The sequence below is a fragment of the Pinus tabuliformis genome, chromosome 1_2, assembly GCF_031772625.1.
Source record: "Pinus tabuliformis cultivar Carrire ecotype Pingquan chromosome 1_2, CPIR1, whole genome shotgun sequence".
Lineage (NCBI taxonomy): Eukaryota > Viridiplantae > Streptophyta > Pinopsida > Pinales > Pinaceae > Pinus > Pinus tabuliformis.
This window is the reverse complement of record NC_142298.1, coordinates 284,196,537-284,216,983: the sequence shown is the minus strand read 5'-3', so window position 1 is coordinate 284,216,983 and position 20,447 is coordinate 284,196,537. Positions and strand designations below refer to the sequence as shown.

At 42.1% G+C, this 20,447-nt stretch overlaps 1 protein-coding gene across 1 annotated transcript in view; it reads right to left on the bottom strand.

The window, feature by feature from the left end:
- The window catches only part of LOC149205435 (SNF2 domain-containing protein / helicase domain-containing protein / HNH endonuclease domain-containing protein), a 460,346-nt gene that overhangs the window by 2,329 nt on the left and 437,570 nt on the right, over positions 1-20,447 (bottom strand). The window contains exon 16 of the mRNA XM_089397405.1: positions 70-366. Within this exon, the coding sequence (XP_089253531.1) occupies positions 70-366 (297 nt within the window). The remainder of the gene's footprint in view (positions 1-69; positions 367-20,447) is intronic.

Genomic DNA, 20,447 nt, shown 5'->3' with positions numbered 1-20,447 from the left:
GAGCAAAATAGAAAATATTTCTATAAAGCAGATTGATATTGCACAGGGTAGTATTTAAACAATGCATACCTCAAATGTATAGTGAGGCTCAGACTTGATGCAGCTTAACTCAAGGCAAAGAGGCAATCGTAATGGCCTCCCAAATATTTTATTACGCTCAATGGGTCTCAATTCGTTCCACTCCTTGATGAAGGTAAGAATGGCTTCTCTATGAGCAGGACTCTCGTGCACAAGCTTTGGGGGTGAACTCAATATGACAGGGGGCTCTACATCTTCCGGCCGAAAGTTCAATGCAAGCTGTCTTGGTCTAGAATCCTTGTTGGAAACACATGCATATAAATGTATGCGGCCGGTATTTGCACTCACCTGCATAGATTGAAAATAACTAATTGTTTTCTATAGAGAAAGAAAGAAAAAAAGGATGATACAAAACTACATATGGATGCAAAAATGGAATATCTACTTCAATGCATGTCCCACAAGTAGCAAGGAGCTAAAGGATTTTGTTATGGAGAAGTTTTGTAAATGGGTATGGGGAAAAGGGTTGGGTAGAAAGAAGTACTACATTGAGGAATTCAACCCTACTTGTGATCTACAACAAAAAGAGTTCATTGGAGCTAGCATTCCGTTGAAGGGCAAAGGTTCTTGTTGCTCAATTGAGAACCAACTCGCATCAACTTCGATGTGAAACAGGACGGTGGAAAAGGCCTAAAGAAGCTTGGGAAGAACGGGTGTGTACATTTTGCACATCTGGGGCTTTGGAATCGGAAAAACATTTCATTTTGGAATGTGATGCATTCAAAGACGTCAGATAAAGTTATGGGAATAAGCTAGCATCGGTTTCTTGGCGTTGTCTTTGCAGTGAGGGAATTGTTGGAAAGTTGAGCCAGCTCATCATCAATTTGAAGTTTTTGAACAAGAAAATGATTGAATTGTAAGAGACGAAAAGCAGGGAACTAATAGTCCCGTAGACTATTTTTAATCTCGTGGACGTTAAAATATCATTTCATTTCATATATGTTGCAAAAGTTGGACTCTCAAATAAATTGGTTTGAAAATTGAGAAAGTCTAAAAAAGTCTTAAAAAGAATTGGAAAAAACTGGTAAAATTTAAATTATATATATATATATATATATCTATATATATATATATATATATATATATATATACATACAATGCTACTTATCAGAAAGTGGTGGACCGCATTAAAGAATGTCTACTATGCAACATGAAAAATAACACAGCAAATCAAGCTAAAACAAGCCAGCTTCATGTGTGAACAGCATTCCAGTCTTTGCACAGATAAGCAATCTCAGAGAGTAACAATGATGCCAAGAAGTATCTGTCATTTCTCATAACTGCATTCCTTTTCTCTGAGACATATTTCATGAAGCTATTGACTGAGCTCAAACAGATCTTGGACACAGATTTTTCATTGACAAATTGAAACATCAGGAATATTTGTCATCATGGTCAGATCCTTATAATCAGGGAGCAATAAGAAAATTAGCTATTCACTTACAGAGGCAGGGCCACTAAGACAAATGATACAAGTACATCCTTGGGAAAGGTTCAAAGCTAGCAAGAAAATGATCATTGTCTCATGTATTAGTTTTTGTAGCATCATATGTGTTCTAGCCTTGAAATTTTGTGGAGAGGCTAGAATACATGAGATCTCCAAAACCCAAAAATCGTTTCTGGAATTCCGCCTAGAAATGGGTTAATTAAATTATTAACTAGTTTTTAAATATTTCCTTAAGTCTAAACTAGGGAATATGTTTAATTGATCAGTATTAATTAAGTCAAGGAGAGAATCATCTAAATACTCACATGGATCGACCTCATGATGATCCCAACCATTGATTAAGATTTAATCTTGGCCGTTGGAGCCCCAACAAAAGATTATAAGAAGTCAATGGCCACTTGGAGAAGACACTTGAGTAGTTCGATTTCTTGGCAGATCGATTTCCAGAGTAGCAACAGTGAGTTGCTGGAGAGAGAGCAAGAGATCGAAGTAGTGTGAGAGGGGCAGACACAGTGAGGATGGAGGAGGCATTCCAGATCCAGCGAGTGCATTTGCAGAGAGGGAGAAGAGCCACAGAGAGGTTGACACTGGGGTAGCGCAACAACTTCTAGAGGCAAAGTCGAATTGTTGAGAAGGATTGACGTTTTTAGTTCTAGAGGCCAGGAAGGAGTCCCAGAGTACCAAAGAAGCGTCTTTCCAGTCAACTGAAGGCAGAACGACTTCATTAGAGACCACTTTGAGGCTAGATGTCTAGCAGGTTGTGCAGAGTAGCACAGACGCTGATGCAGAGGGTTAGAGGGCCGAATTTTTGAAGGCAAGTCGTGCTAGGAGTTTGCCTGTGGCGTGTTGAAAATTCCTGACTAGATTTGTGCCAATATTTTCCACTGTAGGATTCCCCGATTTCGGTATCCAGTTGTACTTATATTTTCTCACTGCTGCATAATAATAAAACCCTCATCTGTTGCTCTGGTTTTCCCAAGTTGGGTTTTTCTGGGGACTTTGTCCAAAAATAACTGTGAGTGTTGCAGGAATCGCCCCCCCCCCCCCCCCCGGATCCAAAGGCAGAATCGCGGATCGGAGCGAATCGATCCGGAATCCCCAGTGGAAGCGCGGATCCGTTTTGAGGTGGCGCGATTCCGGGTTAAAAAAACGATTCCTGCCATTTGAGGTTGCGGCCCCCCGGAATCGCGCATCCCTGGACGCAACCTTGACGCAACCTGGACGCAACCTTGACGCAACCTGGACGCAACCTGGACGCAACCTGGACGCAACCCACCAATATGACATCATTCTCATATAGGATTCCTAATACCATATAACTTGAGCATTGTAGCCTGAATATACGGTCTTACTGCTCTGAATACAATGTCAACTCAATGAATATACATTGAAAAAGGGCGGGTTGCGTGGTGCAACCGGAAGCGCAATCATCTACTGAACTGATGGATGCACTTCTATATATTCATATACTGTACCATCATACATAGGGATGCCATACATATTTGTGAGATTGATACACACACACACACATAAATATATACAACTGTTGAAGTTGAGGTCATGCATATACTGCTGTAATTAGAACATAGCAATACCATACTCAAGCTATTTGAGCAGTGATATCCATACATAATGCTAAGTGCATATAAGAATGAAGAAGTCTCCGCTTATAGGTTTATACCCATCATTGCCAATATTGGGAAGCCATACCAATATTGATCTATATGAGAAACGATAACATATATATGACTGAAGCAAGTGACATGTCCATATTGAATTGATGTCATGAACAAATGTCATAATGCAAAGAATCATACTGAAGCATATGCCAATGATCATATGACACTATTGGTAAATCATACCAGGAGCAAGAGCATAGCCATATAACGAACGTCCAATTATTCCAGAGGTGCAGTATCAAATTATCAATACACTGTGAGAGTAGATCTGAGAGACTTCTTGTAAAGTCTGCAATTCTTGCTAATGTAGTTTGTTGCCCTTACCTTGCTTCAAATCACTGTGATCTTATGTCCAACTATGCTTCCACCTATGCTGATCTACTAGGTATTCAATGTACTGCTGGTGGGGCTTAAGGTTCCTCCTCAAGCCTCCTACAATTCACGGTTTTGCTACAGCAAGGTCTAGGTCTTCATATACATGAAAATATACTTGGTTATAACTGCACTGATCCTCAGGATGACTGTGGCCTGGGTAGAGGACCTTAACTAGGCCTTCACCCCCTCAAAACAGACCCCCCAAGCTGCTGTAGAAACAACCCTTCTTTGTGGCCTAGAGAAGAATGAGAATCTCCTTCGATGACAAGGAACCACCCCCCTTTACCTGTGCTGTTGCTTGAGATGACTGCAGCTAGGGCAGTAGGTCCCTTCTAGGCCTCTTGGCGCTCTCAAATCCTCCTCCTCATACAGCTGTAGCAGCACCTTCCTGCAGCCTTGTAAACAGAGACAAACCCTCCACAAAATAGCACAGAAAAAGCATCAATACTTCTTGACTTGTGGCCTGATCTAGCAAGTGAGATGCTGCCCTAAATAGTCTTGAATTAGCTCTCCAAGCCTCCTTGCTGGCTGCTTCCATTAAATGCTGAAGGAGGACTTTGCAATCATGGTTTGCATTTTCAAATTTGATTTGTGGCCTTCATGAGCAATTGAGCCCAGCTCTGACATATTCCCAAACTTGAATTCTAACAGTCCCTTGCTTGATAGAAACTTGATAACTTTCCTTGTGATTGCATTCCTTCTCTTGCTTGAGCTTGTCCTATGAAATTTTATAGGCATCAAGCAGTATCAAATTGATACTGATGTATGTTTGTAATAGCTAGAATATAGATGATTGTTGTACATACTAGTAACTACAATGGAATCATGGATGCCATATCTATCTTGATTTATGCAAAAATATGCATGTTTTCATGTCTTCTACAATTAATTTGGTATTTGGGATGTTTTTTTTGAGTATAAATGCAAAAAAATATAAAAATATATATATATATAGCAGACGCTTCCGCGGACGCTTCGCTTCCTAGATTTTTGGAAAATGACGCTTCCGCGCTCCGCGCTTCCGCTTCGCGCTTCCGCTTCGCTCCCGCTTCGTGCAACATTGGTTATTTTTATGTGTATGTGCTAGCATTTCTCAACTTCCAATGTTTTATTTTCTTCCGTAGTATTTTATTTGTGAAGGTTGCAGTGTGATTTATTCAATATTTTCCGTAGCAAACAAGTAAATTGTTAAATAAAATTAACAATTAGGGGAATAATTTTCAGTAACTGCAATAGGGTTCTAGTTTGGAATTTTAACATAGTATCAGAGCGCAGTTGATCGGCCGGAGAGCTTAAAGGCAAAAAGAAGAAATTTTGTTGCTCAGTGTGTGCAGCAGGCCGGAATTTCCAAGGGTAGCGCAGTCATTCTGATAGGAGGCCGAGTTACTTGTGGAGGTTCAATTTTTCTGAGTGGGGCAGAAAAATTCGATCCTACTAGATCGAGTGATTCCAGAGGTAGAGGGAGCAACTCAGATTTTTGTTTTTGTTGAGCCGATCTCTAGCTGGACGCAATGGTTTTTGCAGTAGTTCGCTATAGCAGAGCTAGCGTCGGGGTAGAAGAGAGGAGCACACACAGAGGGAAAATTTTCCTTAGGGAACTTCTAGTTTCAAGAAGTTCAGTGTTCCTTGCAAATCAACATTCGTTGTCAACAGATCTCATCACTCCAGAAGGGAGTGCGAATAGCAGAGCAACAGTCGACCATAAGGAAAGAGGAAGTTTTCGACAGTTCATTGAGATGGCCACTGCTGGGCTTTGTGATCAGGACAGGTTGGATGGAGCTTCCAGCTACGTCATTTGGAAGACAAGCATGTCCTTCCTTCTAGATGAATATGGCCTGAAACCCTATATTGATGCAATGGTAGCAATTCCCATGGATGTAGATCAACTGAAAGAGTACAATAAGGAGATGGCACGGGTGAGACGGTTGATCCTAGATGGAGTTCGGGATCATGTTGTTTCACATATGGCTGGTAAAGACATTGTCAAGCAGATGTGGGATGCTCTCACCATGTTGTATCAGGGTACTTTTGAGCAGCGAAAGATGTACCTCGAGGAGAAGTTGAGGCTCATCCGGATGCAGAATGGGGAAGGCATAGACCCCTTCCTCATTAGGATTCAGGAGGTCCGGGACCAGTTGCCAGTTGTTGGGGCAACACCTCAACCAATAGAGCTTGTGAGACTGGTACTCAACAATGTCTCTGAGGACTAGCAAGTCTTTTTCCAAAGCATATTGGGCAAAGACAAGTTACCAGACAGGGACAAGATGTGGACTGACTTGCAGCAGGAGGAAATGAGGCAAACTCTTCTAAAGAGCTCCATCAATGGCAGCAATAGCAAATCTAAGCAGGTGAAGGAGGAGGAGAATGTGGCCCTCGCATCAAAGGGTCCCAGTCAAGGACAGGGAGAACAGAGGAAAAAGAAGAAGGATCTGTTGAAGGTCAAGTGCTTCAAGTGTGGCGACCTTGATCACTACAATACCCAGTGTCTTCTCAGGAAGAAGGACAAGGAGAAGAAATAGGACCAGTAGGCAACTTCTGCAAAGATCGATAGGCTTTCCTCCAGGATGGAGGAAGACTTTGCGATGATGGCAGCCATACCTCCAAGAGTGAGGTGGGGCGATTTAGAGTTATAGCCCTGAAGCGCTACAGTTGGGTAGGGTCCTTGAGGAGTCCACCTCATGGATCAATACCTTCCTACGGGGGCTCACAGTGTTCAGTAGCAGGATGGATCAGTGACAGTTGATGCAGTCAGAGACAGAGTGACAGTTGCAGAGACTAGTAGTAGTCAGATGTTGGGGAGCGTACTGCAAAGTTGGCAGCAGTGTAATTGGTACAGTGCAGAGTCAGTAGCAACACAGATTCTTCAGTGACAGTGCAGATACTAGCAGCAGTCAGAGACTCGGGTGACAGATGCATTATACTGATCACAGTTGATTCAGTATTTTGGATGCTTTTCAGTTGCAGATGTTGCAATTGCAGCAGCAACAGATGAGAGGGAGTTGCAGTGCAAATGTAGTGTTGGTAGTAGTATGGCAATGTCAGCAATAACACAGATGCAACGTATATCAAAGTTGTGCAGTGGTTGGTGGGCAGCATGGCCAGAGATCAACAACATGACAGGAGATGATGCAGAGACAGGGTGTTGCTACAAGGTGTGCAGTAGCACTAGAACACATTCCTTGCTAAGAGGGAGTGCTAGCTTTTATAGCATCGGATGTATTCTAGCCTTGAAGTTTTGTGGAGAGGCTAGAATACACGAGATCTCCAAAACCTAGAAATCGTTTTTGGAAATTCCGTCTAGAAATGACTTAATTAGATTATTAACTAGTTTTTAAATATTTCCTAAATCTCCACTTAGGGAATATAGTTAATTAATCAGTTAAGGCAAGGCGAGAATCATCTAAAAACTCACATGGATCGACCTCAAGATGATCCTGACCATTGATTAAGATTTAATCTTGGCCATTAGAGTCCCAACAGAAGACTATAAGAACAAGTCGATGGGCACTTGGAGAAGACACTTGAATAGTTTGATTTCTTGGCAGATTGATTTCCAGAGTAGCAGCTGTCAATTGCTGGAGAGAGAGCAAGAGATCGAAGCAATGTGAGAGGGACAAAGACAGTGAGGCTCAAGGAGGCATTCCAGATACAACGAATGCATTTGCAGAGAGGCAAAAGAGCCACAGAAAGGCTGACGCTAGGGCAACACAACAACTTCTAGAGGCAAAGTCAAATCGCTGAGAGGGATTGATGTTTTCAGTTCCAGAGATCGGGAAGGAGTCCCAGAGTGCCAGAGAAGCGTCTTTCCAGTCAGCTGAAGGCATAACAACTTCATTGTTAGTTTTTATAGCATTGAATGTGTTTTAGCCACGAAATTTTGTGGAGAGGCTAGAATACAAGGGATCTCCAAAACCTAGAAATCATTTCTGGCCACCTAGAAATAACTTAATTAGATTATTAGCCAGTTTTTAAATATTTCCTATGTCTAAACTTAGGAAATATGGTTAATTAATTAGAATGAACTAAGTCAAGGTGTGAATGTTTTAGAAACTCACACGGATCAACTGTTAATTCTAGCCATCGATTAAGATCTAATCTTGGTCGTTGGAGTCCCAACAAAGGATTATAAGAAGAAGTCGATGGGCACTTGGAGAAGACACTTGAGCAATTCGATTTCCAGAGTAGCTGCAGTCAGTTGTCGGAGAGAGAGCTAGTCAAATTGAAGTAGTGAAAGAGGGGCAGAGACAGTGAAGCTGGAGGAAGGATTCCAAATCTGGTGAGTGCATTTGCAGAGAGGCAAGTGAGCCACAGTGAGGCTGACGCAAAGCAACATAGTAGCCTCTAGAGGCAATTTCGAATCTGCTGAGCAAAGACGAGTTTCAGTTCCAGAAGCTAGGCAGAGGTTCCGGATGCCAAGAGAGGTTAATTTTTGCAACTGCGGTCAAATTCCATGTTGGACAACTCAAATGACCAAGATGATGATTGCATTAGATTCCTCTTTTCGAGCGGACCAAAATCGACCTAAAGATCACCCTATTTGGTCAAGCGGAAGTTGAGTTTTGAATTATTTTATTCATACATGTATTATGGAATGGGTCGGCCCTAACCACATGGGTAACTGCTTAGGTCAGCCTTAACCCCAAGTGGACCCTCATGAAAGCCTATAAATAGAAGAGACCTCAAGCTCATTTGGACACATTCGATCAAGCTATCTTCTCTTCTCTTATTGTCTTGGTTCGCACAGGTTCGACGGAAGGAGTTCGCGCAAGGGTTCAAAATCACAGGCGTAAGGTTCACTCTGACTTAGGGTTTTCTGATCCCTGGATGCTGGCACAAAACTGGACATTTTAGTCCTTGGACGCTAGCACATAGGCTTATGGGAGTGTCCAGGGAGCCTTGGACACTGGCACAGTGAGTTATGGGAGCATCCAGGGCTTGAGGGTCAGATCGAGTTGTATTATGTTAAAATTGGCAACTAGGGCCAAACTCCATGTGGGTCATCTTATTTATGGCAGTTGATATTTTTCATGGATCCCTCTCATCGAGAGGTGTAGGATTGATCTGAAGATCATTCGATTCCGATAAGTATTCATGGAGATATGAATTTATTAGTGTTATGGGACAATTCATCAAGGTCGGCAAGCAACCAAACAAACCCCACTTGTGCTCAACGTTTTAGTATAAATAAAGGAGGACTTCAAGTCATTTAACAATCATCTCTTGTGATCTCACTCTCCACTTGTTTTGGGTTTTTGGTGGAAGAGGAGGTCTAGAGGAGATGCCTTCTACGCAGCCCTAAAGAACGGCCATCTAGGAGAGCCCTAGCCGTAGACTTGTAGGAGATCTAGCCGCAAATCTAAGAGGCCCTAATCCGCAGCTAGAGGAGCCCTCATCTGCAGCTAAAGGGAGCCCTAATCTGCAGCAAAGGGAAGGCCCTAACCAACAACTAGAGGAGGCCCTACGCTACACTACCTAAGGGTGATATGGATATACCCTAGCCGCAACAACCTAGAGTCTGGACAGCATGGGAAATCAGGGATCTGAAGTCTGTTGCAGGAGGCCGAGTGGCTGAGGTATGTGCGGAAAGTCTTAGGGCTGGAACAGTGATATAATCAGGATTCGAGTTTGCTGTGAAGAGGGCCGAGAAGGCTGACTATTAGGCCGAGTTCCTAAGGGTCAAACACGTTGCTGTTTGGAAGTTATTTTGGCACATTTTCGAAGGTCTATTGCTACAACAATCTGTTGTGCTAGGCCGTAGGCCATAGCACACAACTAGAGGCTGTGTGAGGGCTGTCAAGGGTGGACAACACCCTAAGCAAGCAGCGTGGGTGAGGAGGAGACCTATGAGGGTATGCCGCAGCCCTTAAAGGGTTAGTTTGTTGACTGTGGGATGAAACTAGGGCTGCTGCAAGTGCCCTAACCAGGGGTGCAGCAAACAGCTGTGCAAACAAATGACAGCATGGCCTAATTGGACTATTTGGGCATGTTGGTGTAGCTGGACATATTATGGGACAACAGCTAGTACAGCATAGTGCTATCAGCATACAGTGATGGGTAGCAATGCAGCATAATGTAAAAAGGGTGCAGCATGATGTGATGCATAGTACAACACTATGTATGATGCAGCTACATGATTGGATGCAGTGATGATGAGCGCGACATAGATTGCAGATCCGTGATGAGAATAGCCTAGTGATTGGAGAAGCACAGTGACAAGAACAACAACATGAAGTGCATAACATGGTCATTAGGTCCAGCACTGTGATGATGAGTGCAGCATGGTGCAGCACATGGACGAGATGCAGCACAATGATAGGTGAAGGAGTCACCTTAGAGAATCAGTTGAAGCAACATGTCTTCAACTGATCTCATGTAGAGATGATCTATTCTCTTATCTAGAAAGTCAAAGTGTTGACTTCTGTTGTAAATGTACTCTCTCTCTCTCTCTCTCTCTCTCCACTGAACTATTGAAGAACATATAAGAAGAATTGATCAAGAGTTTCCCCACATTGGGGTTTGTTCCTGGCTAGCGCCACATCTTGTGTCCTCTTGCCTTGGCTTGTCTTCTGTGATTTATGTTTATGTTCTATCTGCAGTTTACTTTAACGCTGATGTGATTGCTAATTTGGAAAATATATTGAGTTAACTATGAAAATTGAAATAAATTGCTCTAAGCATAGAACATACCTAAAATTAACATGGTATCAGAGCTGAGGTGAAGACAAAGCCCAAGCAAGAGTGAAAGAGCAATCACCAAAGGCAGTTGGGAAAGAACAAAAGGATCAGTGGATTCCTCATCCCTCTTCAAATTCACCGACGGTGAAGTCGAAGCAGAGAATATTATCAAAATGGCGCAGTGGAAGTTTCTGATGGCCTACCTAAAGATCACCTCAATGGAAAGATCAGATCTAAGGGTGGAAGGGAAGGCAGATGCCTTGGTAGCAATAAGTTCGGCCATTATGCCAAGGAGTGTCCGAATGGAAGGGACACATCACTTGATGATGATAACAATCATTCCGGGGTCATCTTCAATGATCAGAGGAATGACAGGTAATGCAGGTCATCAAGGAAATGGCCGACTCTTAAGAGAAAGCAAGGAACCCCAGGTATGAAGAATCAAATGTTGTTTCTGATAAGATAAAGAAGCGCTATCTTGTATTGGCCCTCTCCTTCAGATTCTTTGGGGATCTGGCTTATTGATTATAGTGCTTCAAGGTACTTCATCAGATGGAAGGGTGCTCTCTCTAAATTGGTAGAGATGGAAACAATCGTGGGATTATACTTGGAGCCGATGCCACCTATCCCAGAAAGGGTGTAGGGAATGTTACCCCTCAATTGAATGAGGGTAACTCTATTCATTTACAGAATCTCTTTTATGTACCTGATCACAAGAAGAACCTGGTGTCCATTTCGGCAATGGAAGTCAAAGGTTACAGGGTGGCATTCATCGATGGAAAGGTACGTGTTTGAAAATGAAATTTTCAAAGATGCTTTTACTCATGGGTTCAGGGTTGGCAATTTGTGTCAAGTTGCAGGATGGTCCATTGGGGATCATGACATATCTCATCTATAACACCTGAGATCTACTTTATGAGGCCCTAACCGATGTTAATCAGATGGTGACTTGGATACCTGAATTCAAGAAGAGCATGAAGGTACATGTCTGAGATGTACCTAAGGAAAATCTTACAAGGGGACCATTCCCCTTATGTAGCAGGTCCACGGATTTGGAACAACCCGAGGGGTTTGAGATTCATGATTGGGAATCTCATGTATACAGGTGGAAGAAAGCCCTCTATGGCTTGAAGTAAAACACCCCGGGCCTAATATGAGAGGATTGATAGCTGTCTGATGAAGCTGAGATTCACTAAAAGTGAAGCCGATCCAAACCATTATTTGAAGGTTGTGGATGATAGACCTCTCATATCGGCACTTTCTCAGAAACGACCTATTTCTGATAGGTGCAGACCCTCTCACTTGCAGAAGTAAGAGGGAGTTGGATTCTAGATATGGAATGGTAAACTGCAAGCCCATGACTACCTCGAGGATCTTAACTTTCAGAAGTTATATGGTGGTGATGTCGAACCAGATTTGGGAAATGCCTTTGCGTTTCATAAACTCATCTGCATTGATGTTCTTGATGAACTTTCGTCCGTATATATGTTTTGCAGTTAGCATGGTAAGCTCATATTTGGTTGAGTCTCACTGGATTGGTGCCAAGAATCTTCTGATATGTCTTCGAGGCACAATCTCTCATGGATTGAGATACCCTGCCGAAAATATAAAGCTGCATGATTGTTCGAATGCTGACTAGGCAGGCAGTGTGGAGGATCTCAAGAGCACTTTTGAGTGTTGATTCTCTCTGGATTCTACTTCGATATAATGGATGAACAGGAAGCAGAAGTCGGTTGCTATAAGCACCGCCGAGACCGAATACATAGCTACGAGTATGATCTCGTGTGAAGCTGCCTGGTTGTGGAAGCTCTTCAGTGAGCTGTTTGTACACATGATGAATACCACTGTGATTCTTTGTGACAACCAGGGGGGGATTCGATTATTGAGGAATCCCGTATTTGATGATTGCTCCAGCAGATAGACATCAGATACTACCTTATCTGGGATATGGTAAGTCGATGAGCGAGGAGGCTCCATCGCATTGAGACTGATGTACAGGTCACAGACACTTTGTCAAAGCCCCGGGGAAAGGTCAAATCTATGATTTTCCTGAACGACTTGGAGTCGTTGAGAGACCTTCATATAAGGGTCCTACATGTTGCATGCACTGAGCTCTGGGAGCTCCGAGGGGCTTGGGGTACTTACTGGAGCGACATACAACCACAAGGTGACTCACCCTCCCCTAGTGGTGCGCTATGTATAGGGTGACAGGTTCAACCTTTCCCTGTGATACCTCGTGGCGACTATGGAACAGGATGATTAGTTCTCCTGTGGGCCGAGATGATTAGTTCTCCAGTGGCATCTATGAAACAGGATGATTAGTTATCCTGTGGGTCGGAATGATTAGTTCTCCCGTGGCGACTGTGAGCCAGGATGATTAGTTCTCCTTTCGGCCAAGATGATTAGTTCTCCTGTGGCGACCAATGGACAAGATGATTCGTTCTCCTGTGGACAGGATGATTAGTTCTCCTGTTGAGGCATCCTACCCATGCAGTCAGGGACTCATGGGAAGTGCCTCTCATCTGATCAATGGCAAGAAAATGGGGTTAGGGACCATGGTAGTACTATTGACGGATGCATCGTTGTATCTACCATACTCCTTATGCTAGGATGACCTCCATTGATCTGGGATCAACGAAACTGATCTAGGATTAGTATGAGTGGTTTGAGACACTCTCTTGTGATATTGATCCGGGATCAATAAAAATAACTTCAGGTCAGTAAGATGAAACTGAATTTGGGTCAGTAGAGAATGGTATGAGACATTCTCGATCAATTCTTCTTCTTCATGGTTCAACAGAGCAGAACTGAGCAGAGCTCAGCAGAGCAGAGCAGAACTGAGCAGAGCTCGGCAGAGCAGAGCAGAACTGAGCAGAGCAGAGCAGAGCTCAGCAGAGGAGAGTAGAACTGAGAAGAGCAGAGTAGAGAAGAACTGAGCAGAGAAGAGCAAAGCTCAGCAGAGCAGTGCAGGGCACTGATGGCAGAGATAGTACAATCAGACATATAGATCAGCAGATGGAGTTCTCCCTAGTTGAGAGGGAGTGTTAAAATTGGCAACTAGGGCCAAACAACATGTGGGTCATCTTATTTATGGAAGCTGATATTTTTCTTGGAAACCTCGCATCTAGAGGTGTAGGATTGATCTAAAGATCATCCGATTCCGATAAGTATTCATGGAGATATGAATTTATTAGTGTTATGGGACAATTCGTCAAGGTCGGCAAGCAACCAAACAAACCCCACTTGTGCTCAATGTTTTAGTATAAATAAAGGAGGACTTCAAGTCATTTAACAATCATCTCTTGTGATCTCACTCTCCACTTGTTTTGGGTTTTTGGTGGAAGAGGAGGTCTAGAGGAGATGCCTTCTACGCAGCCCTAAAGAAGGGTCATCTAGAAGAGCCCTAGCTGCAAACTTGTAGGAGATCTGGCCATAGATCTAACAGGCCCTAATATGCAGCTAGAAGAGCCCTCATCCGCAGCTAAAGGGAGCCCTAATCCGCAACAAAGGGAAGGCCCTAACCAGCAACTAGAGGAGGCCCTACGTTGCCCTACCTAAGGGTGATATGGATATACCCTAGCCGCAACAACCTAGAGTCTGGACAACGTGGGAAAACAGGGATCCGAAGTCTACTGCAGGAGGCCGAGTGGCTAAGGTAAGTGTAGAAGTCTCAGGGCTGGAACAGTGATATAAGCAGGATCTGAGTTTGCTGTGAAGAGGGCTGAGAAGGTTGACTGTTAGGCCGAGTTCCTAAGGGTCAAACACATTGCTGTTTGGAAGTTATTTTGGCACATTTTCGGAGGTCTGTTGCTACAACAATCTGTTGTGCTAGGTCACAGGACATAGCACACAACTAGAGGCTGTGTGAGGGCTGTCAAGGGTGGACAACACCCTAAGCAAGTAGCGTGGGTGAGGAAACCTATGAGGGTATGTCGCAGCCCTTAAAGGGTTAGTTTGTTGACTGTGGGATGAAACTAGGGCTGCTACAAGTGCCCTAACCAGGTGTGCAGCAAACAGCTATGCAAACAAATGATAGCATGGCCTAATTGGACTATTTGGGCATGTTGGTGTCGCTGGACATATTATGGGACAACGGCTAGTACAGCGTAGTGTTATCAGCATACAGTGATGGGTATCAATGCAGCATAATATAAAAAGGGTGAAGCATGATGTGATGCATAGTACAGCACTATGTATGATGCAGCTACATGATTGGATGTAGTGATGATGAGTGCAACATAGAGTGCAGATCCGTGATGAGAACAACCTAGTGATTGGAGAAGCACAGTGACAGGAGTAGCAGCATGAAGTGCATAACATGGTCACTAGGTCCAGCATTGTGATGATGAGTGCAGCATGGTGCAGCACGGTGAGGTGCAATGCATGGACGAGATGCAGCACAATGATAGGTGAAGGAGTCACCTTGGAGAATCAGTTGAAGCAACATGTCTTCAACTGATCTCATGTAGAGATGATCTATTCTCTTATCTAGAAAGTCAAAGTGTTGACTTCTGTTGTAAATGTACTATTTCTCTCTCTCTCTCTCTCTCTCTGCTGAACTATTGAAGAACATATAAGAAGAATTGATCAAGGGTTTCCCCACATTGGGGTTTGTTCCTGGCTAGCGCCACATCTTGTGTCCTCTTGCCTTGGCTTGTCTTCTGCGATTTATGTTTATGATCTATCTACAGTTTACTTTAATGCTGATGTGATTGCTAATCTTGAAAAGATATTGAGTTAACTATGAAAATTGAAATAAATTGCTCTAAGCATATAACATACCTAAAATTAACATATTAGTCCCCAGACGCTCGCACAGAGTGGTCCTGAGAGCGCTCGGGATGCCATAGACGCTCGCACAACAACCTTATGAGAGTGTCTAGGGCTTGAAGTAGGTCTCAGTATGTTTGACCTCGGACGCCCTCATCCAGTTCTCCTAGGAGCGTCTAGATCGGTTCCGGACGTTGTCATCCAGCTATGCAGAGACCATCCAAATTTGCTATAGACGCTCGCATAGCTCCTTCTCCCTGCGTCCGAGACTCATGGATGAGATTTATGTATTCTGATGATTCCGCTCAGTGACAATAGTGTTCAGCAGTTGTCTACAGTCAGTGACAACACACTTCAGTGCTCAGAATCAGGGTTTTGGTTATAAGCATGATTAGATCTGTCTCATGGATATCATAGTTGTTTTGTTGCATAGATAAAGTTATGGATCATTGTACTCTCTTTTGTTGAGTCATTTGATGATGATCTAAGAAGAAGAAGATATGCAAGGGTTTTCCCCATAGTGGGTTTTGCCCAGGTCTCAGACCAATCCTGGTGTCTCTATGTGTGCATGCTTTTCTTCTACTATTCCTTTATATTTTGTTACATTGATGATGTTGTTCTTTCTATATAATTACATATGCTGATGAACACTGGTGTAGATCTGATATGGGGTGAACTTAATGTATTAATGAAGAAATGCAATTATCAAAGCAGAGAACAATGTAGCCCTATGAAAATTTAACATGGGATCAGAGCTGGGTTGAACAAAATCCATGGAGATCACCCTGATGATGACACCTTTGATGGCAACAAGAAGAAGATGGTGGAGACCTAAAAGAATTCTAGGGTTTGAAGAAAACCCTTGGCAACTTGACTATTAAGGTTTGGTGGATTCTATGAGGTTAGGGTTGGAAAGAAAACCCTGGTTTATGGAAACAATATGAGATATGGAACCTGGCTGGTCAATGTGAATATGCTCAAGCACTCGTGGGAGATTTGATGAAGCCCTAGATGGGCTAATCCCCAACAGACCTAGTTTGATACTTGAAGGAAACATTGGTATATGGACCATGGACATTGATGGCTCTTGAAGATTGGTTCAAGAGGGAGAGGATCACCTCTCATTCAAGATAAGTATTTCTTGACTTATGATGCTTCTTACTTGTTAGACTTATAGATCTGATGATTATGTTTATTGCTTGTACTTCCTGCATATGTATATGAGTATATGGATGTATCTCACCTCCTTGATGAGATGTGATAAGTGGATTTCTCTTGAGGATCATTTCAGATGCAGTAAGGATGGCTAGATCTGGAAAGAGGAAAAGAGGTACTTGATGAAAAGGTGGCAAGCACTACAAGTTGCTTATGAAAAAGTGCACAGGTATTTGAATACCACAAGGTATGTGTGGTATGTTGTGTTTTAGTGATTGAGGTATGATGAGAATGTTTATTTATTTAATGGCTCATACATGCATAGGAAAGTGACTTGGATGTATGTTTCTTGTGATGAAAAGATGCACCTGGTGTTGAAAATTTTGATCTTCTTGAATTCTATGAGGCTATCTAATGTTGATACATTGGTACACTTGATATTTGGCTAATATCTATCTGTTGGATATCTTGATCCTAGAAAGAAGGCTAGCACCTTGACTCTAGTAAATGATACTCTTGATACTTGTCATGATGGATGTCACATAGAAGGATAGCTCATTGACTCCTATACTTGAGTTTGTTGATGATGCTGTTGATAAGCATCATGAAAGCATATGGAAAGAGAGGTTGACACTCTTGTTGTCTTGGTAAAGTTTTATTGAATGACCTAACTTGATCTTATTCGTCATGAAAATCATGGTCACCTTGATGTGAGAAGTATAAGTGTAAGATTAATCATGTCTTGATAGCATATGGTAAAGCTGAATGCCCTAACTTGAGGGGGTGACTCTCTGAGATATGATGTTGCATCTATCTGTTGTTTTGAGGCATGATAGATATATATTTGTGATCTAACAGATCTACTGTTTCTCGACTTTGGTAGAGACATGTTGATGACATGAATGAAGATGAATGATGTAGATCCACAGTTAGAGGGAGAATCACTTTTCAAGACTCATACTCATATTACTATTTGCATTCTGTGTTGCTGAAGTATGATTTATGTGCATCTGACAATATTGATCTGCAGCAAAGTCTCAAATCTGAAGCCCATACAGAAATTAGGGTGTATGCTCCGGAGGCAGCCACAGATCTAGGAGATCTCGTCCCTGGACGCACGCATGCTAAGACCCAGAGAGCATCAAGGCAGCTAAAGACGCTCCCATGCTAACCTGAAGGGAGAGTCCAGAGGTTTGACTACAGTTGACCATCATATGAAGCTCTTTGAAGCTATCTAAACTCTGAATCAAGATGTTTCTGACATATCCTGCCATTGTAATATGATTTTTGAAGTTGTTGGGTTAAATTGTTGATCACATAAAAATGAAGTATTGTGCATGAAATTGAATGGTCACATATGTGTTGCAGATAACAAGATCTGCAAGCAGGGAAAGCTTGAATGTTTTCCATAACATGAACATGCAGAATGAACTTATGTTTGCAGGTGACCAGGACATACATATAGATATGTCACTATATTTGTGCTACAAGAGGTTGGCATGATTTGGCTTACTGATATATACGAACAGTGTTTTGTCATGATGCTTGACAATAATTTTGAATTGATGATTAAGATATGATTTGACTATAGATCTCTCTACAATAGCTAATTTGGACTTGACTTGATGTCTAATGATTTGACTTGACGATTGTTGATTTGCCCTATTGTCTATACCATGTGGGCATAATGACTTATGTGGGTATTCGGAAAAATGATTTTGTATTGGCCTCCTTGTTCCTAACACAATGGTTGAGGTACTGATAGTTTTGATTCAACATGAAAATGGAACTTGCATGACTCATCCTTGGTGTATGCATTTGCACCTAGTGACAAATGACTTGCATTATGATTATGAGAATGACTTGATAAAAGTAGGATCAGTGTTGTGGACATCGCAATTAAATTGCGATTTTTTCGCACGGACAATTTAATTGCTGATTTTTTCGACAATTTTTTATTTTCAAAAAATCGCGATTTTTACGAAAAAAATCACGATCCGACAGGTAAAATCATGAAACAGTGAATTAAAAAACTGATTTTGTGGTTTTTTTCCTCCTTTTCTTCAGACAAAGGGCAAGAGGGAGAGCTAAGGAGGAGGAGAACTCGTCTACAAGGGCAAGTGAGGAGAAAAGTGAAGGAATTTAGCATCCTAAGAAAAAAATCAAGTTTGGACCAAGTTTTCTCAACAAAGCGTGGTTTTCAGGTATGGGCATCAAATTTGGCCTTTTTTTTTGTTTTTTTCTTATTTTTCCTTGGGTTTCTATCACCCATTTATTTTCCATGATTTTTTATTGGATTTGATTGTGTTTTTTTTTCATTTTTGTTGCATATAGTGGAGAGGGTTTATTTTGGTCAAAAATGCAAAAAATTGATTATTAGATTTATTAGTTTAATTTCTTCTTGTGCCCTAGTTTTTTCCATCATTTTTGCTTGGGTTTGAATGTGTATTTTTTCCATTATTGTTGCATTGAGTTGAAAGTTTTTTTGTCAAAAATTCAATGTTGTATGTAAATTTTAATTTATTTGTTTAATTTGCAATTCTTCTTGTGCCCTAGGTTCAACTTCAAACTTCAAACTTCATCTTACATTAAAACTCAAGAGTTCAACAAAGTTACAAACATGCCAAGGAAATTGGACCCTCTGTGGGAATTTGGTGAACCTGATGGAGGGTTTGACAGATCAAATTTGACTTGCAAGTTATGTGGGCATCATATGACAGTGGGGGTATACAGATTGAAGTATCACCTTGCACAAGTTCCTAGACATGAGGTAGGGCCTTGCACAAATACAAATCCAGAAATCATCTAAAGAGCCCTCAGATCATTGGAAGAAATAAAGAAAACCAAATTGTCCAACTCAGCTCTGAAGAGTCAACTAGCATGGAGTAGAGTGTCAGGATTGGGAGGTGAAAATGAGAGTGGTACTGGTTCTACTTCACCATTGACATCTACAGCCAACCCTGTAGTTGCCTCATCATTTTTTGTTCTTAGAACCACACTTGCTTCACAACCATCTATCTCTTAAGTTATTAAAAAAGGAAGAAAGAAGAAGTTGACAAGTTGTTGGATAAGTTTCTTCTTTGGAGTGCTATTCCTTTCAGCGTTGCAAGGAACAATCCATTTTTCCAAACCACAGTTGATGCTATTGTGTTAAAATTGGTAACTAGGGCCAAATTCCATGTGGGTCATCTTATTTATGGCAATTGATATTTTTCTTGGATCCCTCTCATCGAGAGGTGTAGGATTGATCTAAAGATCATCCGATTCCGATAAGTATTCGTGGAGTTATGAATTTATTTGTGTTATAAGACAATTCGTCAAGGTCGGCCAGCAACCAAATTACCCACACATGTGCTCCACATTTTAATATAAAAAGAGGTGACTTGATAGTCATTTCTACACACACTTCACTCTTGATTTCTCTACACTTGTTCTGGGTTTTAATGGAAGAGAAATCTAAGAGAGAAAGCCCTAGACACTGTCCTAAAGAAGCCCTAACGTTGTCCTAAGGAAGCCCTAGCCGCAGTCCTAAGGAAGTCCTAGCCGCAGTCATCTAAATAAGGTCTGTTCACACTAGGGTAGGCCGCATTTTATAAGGGAAATTCTGGGCCAGATTTGAGGACGGTTAGGGACTGTTGTGTGCCCTAACCAGTCCCAGAAATTACAGCAGTAATGAAGTGACAAACAAAAGCGTTTGTATGGTGTGTTGGCAGCAAAGGAAGATGGGATAGCAAGGTCACATGGTGCAGCAAAGGAAGATGGGACAACAAGGTCACATGGTGCTGCAAACACAAATGGGACAGCAAGCAATCATAGGAGCAACAATCACTAACAGTGGGACAACAGTGCTACGAATGTGACAGCAAGGTGACCCATGAAGTTTGAATGCATGATAGTGCAGCAAGGTGCATGGAAAGCATGATAGCAATGATGGCATGGTACAACAATGCTACAATGACAGTATGATGGCAGCAATGTTGCAATGACAGCATGATAGCAACAATGTTACAATGATGGCATTGTACAACAATGTAACAATGGGTCAACAGCAAAGGCATGCTAACAGTCAAACAACAATATGGTAAGCATGGTGCAGTAAGTACATGGTGGCAAGCATGGTGCATCAAGCACATGGGACAATATGGCAAACATGGTGCAACAATGGCACATGATGCAATACAGCGATGGGTACAGTCATGATTGATGAAGCATGATGAGATGCAGCATAGTGATGATGGGTGCAGCATGGTGCAGCATAGTGAGGTGCA